General features: G+C 50.1%; 1 protein-coding gene across 1 annotated transcript in view; it reads right to left on the bottom strand.

Moving 5' to 3' along the window:
• The window catches only part of LOC104833337 (zinc finger protein 729-like), a 49,591-nt gene that overhangs the window by 38,988 nt on the left and 5,545 nt on the right, over positions 1-5,058 (bottom strand). Inside the window, 2 exon segments of the mRNA XM_010569926.1 lie at positions 2,754-4,327; positions 4,991-5,032. Of these exon segments, the coding sequence (XP_010568228.1) occupies positions 2,754-4,327; positions 4,991-5,032 (1,616 nt within the window).

Genomic DNA, 5,058 nt, shown 5'->3' with positions numbered 1-5,058 from the left:
ACCACATCCTCATCCCACTTCCCTATCCCTGTGCCCCCCAAAATTACTCATTAATGACCCACAGCAATTAAAAAGCTCTTTAGGAAGACGCCCAAACTTTAGGAATAAACCCTTTCTTTCAGAATAATTGTGCAAAGAGTAGTACAATTTTCTGGATGGAAACAATAGTAAATCCAGTAATTCACTAATGCTGGGATAAATTTAATTCTAATATATATTTTTTTATATATATATTTTTTTATATATATATATACATATAAGAATAATTAAGGGGCTTGGAACATTTCAAATTTCCTGATCAGACCATCCTCTTTTTAGCGTTGAGCAGTGCAAGCATGCTCTGGACTAATAACTGACCGTAACGGTCAGAGACCATCCTAAAATGGTCTATTTTGACTATTTTTTGAACATATTCTGGAATTTGTCTGATTTTTCTGGTATCAGGGTGGCAGTTATTCAAGTTGAAGGTGTATTATGATTTAAATGATATTAAGGTTTATTGTGCCTACTGCTTTGCCTGTTTTGATCCCTGATTTGAGTGTTTATGCTGCAAAAAAAATGTGTGATTAGAGACAAATTTGTACCGAGAAGGGCAGGGATGATGTGATGGTAGAGGGTAGAGTTAGCTGATAGTACTTGATAAGCGCTAATTTGGGGCAGTATAGTTAAAATCGCATCCAGATTGGGTAGTAAATATACAAATAGGTAGATTAATATTTGTAGCGTGGCTATAAAAAGTCAGTATATAGAAAATCACACAAAGATTATAAATATAAAGAGCTGGTCCCAGCATAGAGGAGCATCATCTCGGTGCGTTCATGGCGGTGTGATGGGAAGTGACTCCCCCAAAGGAATTAAGACACCAATTAGGGGTTCTGTCATGGTTTAAGCCCAGCCGGTAAATAAGGACCACACAGCCGCTCACTCACCCAGTGGGATGGGGGAGAGAATTGGGGAAAAAAAAGGTAAAACTCGTGGGTTGAGATACCAACAGTTTAATAGAACAGAAAAAAAGAAACTAATAATGATAACAACAACAATAATAAAATGACAATAGTAATAATAAAAGGACTGGAAGATACAAGTGATGCACAATGCAACTGTTCACCACCTGCTGACCAACTCCCAGTTAGTTCCCGAGCAGCGATCTGCCCCCCCAGCCCCACTCCCCCCAGTTTATATACTGGGCATGACATCACACGGTATGGAATACCCCGTTGGCCAGTTTGGCTCAGCTGTCCTGGCTGTGTCCCCTCCCAACTTCTTGTGTCCCTCCAGTCTTCTCGCTGGCTGGGCAGGAGAAGCTGCAAAATCCTTGACTTTGTATAAACACTATAGAGCAAGAACGGAAAACATCAATGCGTTATCAACATTCTTCTCAGACTGAACCCAAAACATAACGCTATACCAGCTACTAGAAAGAAAATTAACTCTATCCCAGCTGAAACCAGGACAGGTTCGGAAGGAATTCCCTTCACCCACGGACCCCACTCCTGGCTCTGGGATGCAATCTTCGGCATCTCCTGATGGCCATCCTTTCATTCCTTGCCGGGGCTGTTGTCCACAAGATGGACCGCAGATCTGCCTTGGTGTAGACCCAAAGATGCGATGGGGTAGGTCTGTTCACAAGCAGCATCTCACGCAGTCAAGCTACATCCACATTTCCATCATAAGTAAAGTTTCCCAAGTGCCACCAGGCTTGTAAGTGACATTTGGTGGCATCATCCCAGGCAACTTCACGAATTTCAGCAAGTAGGCTTCGGGCGTCACCTTCTCTTGAGGTTTCAGCTTGAACCCACCGTTGGGTCTGAAGGCAACTCAAAGCCAAGGAACTTGCCCATGGGTTACCCCTAAGGCATTTAGTAATAATGTGGTCATCGTAAATTGGATGTTCTCATTAAGGGACAGTGTTTGGGTCAACCACAGTCCCATTCCCAACTTAAGTAACCATGATTGTAAGGGAATACAAAGATTTCACAGCAAGGCAGTCACCGCCTCTAGCTTATTGACCAGGACTTTGGCATCAATACCATCAAGCACTCCCATGCCAGTCCCCAAAAAGGAGGGGTCCCTGCATGGACGTAAGTTGAGCTGAGGTAGAACATCACTATGGAGCCAGGCTAGCCATCCCTCGTCAATGGTAAACGAGAAGGTGGATTCAGTGTGGATGTATTTGTTAATACTGCTCGCTCAACCCATTTTAAGGACCAGCCGGGATCCAAAAGTAGTTGCCGAGTATGATTTTTTCCGAATCACCTAGGGACCTACTTCAGTAAAAATGGGGGATGAAGTCAAGGGTGAGTTGAGAAGGATGGTGGGAGGGTTGGTTGTGATGAATTTGGGAGGAGACGGACTTGGAGATGAGGGAATGATATTAAATTTAAAAGCAAGAGCCATCAGAGTCTTAGCCCAAAGGCACTCACTGTCAACAGGGTGAGAAGAATAAGGGTCATGCTATAAAAGGATTGACATAGGAACCCTGTGTCATCAGTAATTCACTAATACTGGGCTCAAACTTGTATCTGGGTGTGTAAAGACTTACACAACCATGGTTATCAGGCAGGACATGGGGCACATCTTTTGAAGAGTAACTTGGACTAGTTGATGGGCTCAGGATATCTCAAATTTTATTGTTGAGCTGTGGAAGCACCATCTGGACTCATTAATTCATCATCACATCCCACCTCTGCTCCCGCTCTGTGCCGGCTCTTTCCTTTCTGCACATGGGGCTCGGACACATCACGCAAAGCGACTCCAGCCCTGGTCCTCCTGTGAATCTCCTGGTGCCTCGTACAGTGGGAGGCTTGGCGGAAGCTTTTGTTGCAGATGGGGCAGGTGTAGGGTTTTTCTCCCGTGTGGATTCGTTGGTGGGTGACGAGGAGAAAATTAGAGTGGAAATTTTTCCCGCAGTCAGAGCATCTGTAAGGTCTCCCCTCGGTGTGGAACCGCTGATGCTTCAGGAGAGCTGCAATGGCACCAAAACATTCCTCACAACTGGGACACTTATAGGGTTTCTCCTCAGTGTGGCTCCTCTGGTGTCTCCGAAGGGTTGAGCCATCGTTGTAGCACTTCTCACAGTTGGGACACTTGAAGGGTCTCTCCCCCGTATGGATTCGTTGGTGTTTCAGTAGGGTTGCGCTGTGGCTGAAGGTCTTCTCACACTTGGAGCATCTATAGGGTCGCTCTCCAACGTGGGTAGCCCTGTGAAGGACCAGAGCTGACTTTGCATAGAAGCTCTTACTACAGTAGGGGCATTTATAACGTCCTTCCCCGGCATGGGCTCCCTGAGATGCCCTCTTCTTCTTTTCCATGTGGATCTTCTTGTGTTTGATGAGTCCAGAGCTGTCTGTGTAGCTTTGCCCGCAATCCATACATTTGTACGGTCTCTCCCCGGTGTGGCTTCGCTGGTGTCTCGTGAGGTGGGAGCTCAACCGAAAGCTTTTATTGCAGTTGAGACAGTTGTAGGGTTTCTCCCCGGTGTGGATTCTCCGATGGGCAAGGAGGTCTGAACTCATGATGAAGCCCTTCCCGCATTCAGGGCACTTGTAGGGTTTCTCCCCAGTGTGGACCCGCTGGTGAACGATAAGGGTCGATCTCCGGTTGAAGACCTTCCTGCATACCGAGCACTTGAACGGCTTCTCTCCCGTATGGATCCGCTGATGAATGGCCAGGTACCGTCTCAAGCTGAAGTTCTTCCCGCATGCAAGACACCGAAAAGGGTTGTCCACGCTATGGGTGGCTTCATGGGCCTGTAAATACGCACTCAACCGAAAGGTCTTTCCGCAAACGAGGCAGACATAGTGTTTTTCCCTGGTGTGGATCTTCCGATGGGTGCTGAGGGTGGAGGTGAGACGGAAACGCTTCCCACAGTCCGAGCACTTATAGGGTTTCTCACCCGTATGGATCCGTTGATGCTTGTTGAGAGCTGAACCAACTCGGAAACCCTTCCCGCACTCATGGCAGGTGAAGGGCTTTTCGCCGGTGTGGATGCGCTGGTGGGGGATGAGGAAGGACCTCCGAGTGAAGAGCTTCCCACAGTCAGGACAGCTATAGGGGGCCTCGTAGGTGGCCCCACTCTTGCTGCAGCTATAGGGTTTCTTCGTTGCACGGCTCCCACGGCGAGCTTGCAGCCGTCCACCCTTCCGCGGTGATGGGCGTCCATGGGCGGCCTTACTTGGTTCTTCAGGGGCTTGTGGTTGACTCTCACAGTCGTGCTGCACCATTGGGTTTAGTTCTTGGGGGATGTCCACCTCAAATGGGTCGCAAAGCAGCTCAGATCCTTCTGGTTCCTCCAGACTCTTTTCCTTCCCATCCGCCATCCTGTCAGCTGTAGGAAAAAAGATCCCAAGCCCTGGTGAGGGAAATGCCTTTGCCAAAGTTTCCGTGAAAGTTTAAAGCTCTGATGCCCACATCTAGCCCGGTCAACAGCTCCAGTGGTACCATGGAGTGGTGGTGGTGACCCCAGGCTACAACCCCACACCGATGCAGCTCACAGGGCATGAGGACACAGGAAAAAAACATGGGAAAGAGATCTATTGAGGGTTACCAGACAGAGAAGGTCCATGTGGACCTCTCGACCGAGGAGGATGATCGTGTCCTTCTCCTCCCCTGCTGCCCACCTGCCCAAGGGGCTTCTCCTCCGTGCCACCCTTTTCCACATCCAGACCCCCCCACCTTGCTGCACCGGGAAGACCTGGAGAAGAAAGAGGATGCTGTGATGGAGTCCCACGGTCACTCGCACCCCACGGGTGGGACGGGACCGACCACCACCACCTCACCCCGTGTCCCAAAGCATCATCAACCACCGGCATCCAACTGGACCTGGGGGCAGGACCCATGTGTCGGGCGGGACCCAACCACCACCCCCCGCCCCCCAGCTGCATCCCAGCCCCCCGGGACCCTCAGCCCCACGGCACAGCCCGGGGACTCTCGGGGGGGGAGCGGGGCAGAGAGGGGCTGGGGCTGCCCCGGGCCCCCCCTCCCCGGTTACCTGCGGGGGGCGGCGGGGGCAGCGGCCGGGCGGGGGGCGATGCTGCGGGACGGGGCAGCGGTCTTGTG

This window comes from Haliaeetus leucocephalus, unplaced genomic scaffold (assembly GCF_000737465.1).
Source record: "Haliaeetus leucocephalus isolate CR32 unplaced genomic scaffold, Haliaeetus_leucocephalus-4.0 Scaffold282, whole genome shotgun sequence".
NCBI lineage: Eukaryota > Metazoa > Chordata > Aves > Accipitriformes > Accipitridae > Haliaeetus > Haliaeetus leucocephalus.
This window is presented reverse-complemented; position numbering and strand designations above follow the sequence as displayed.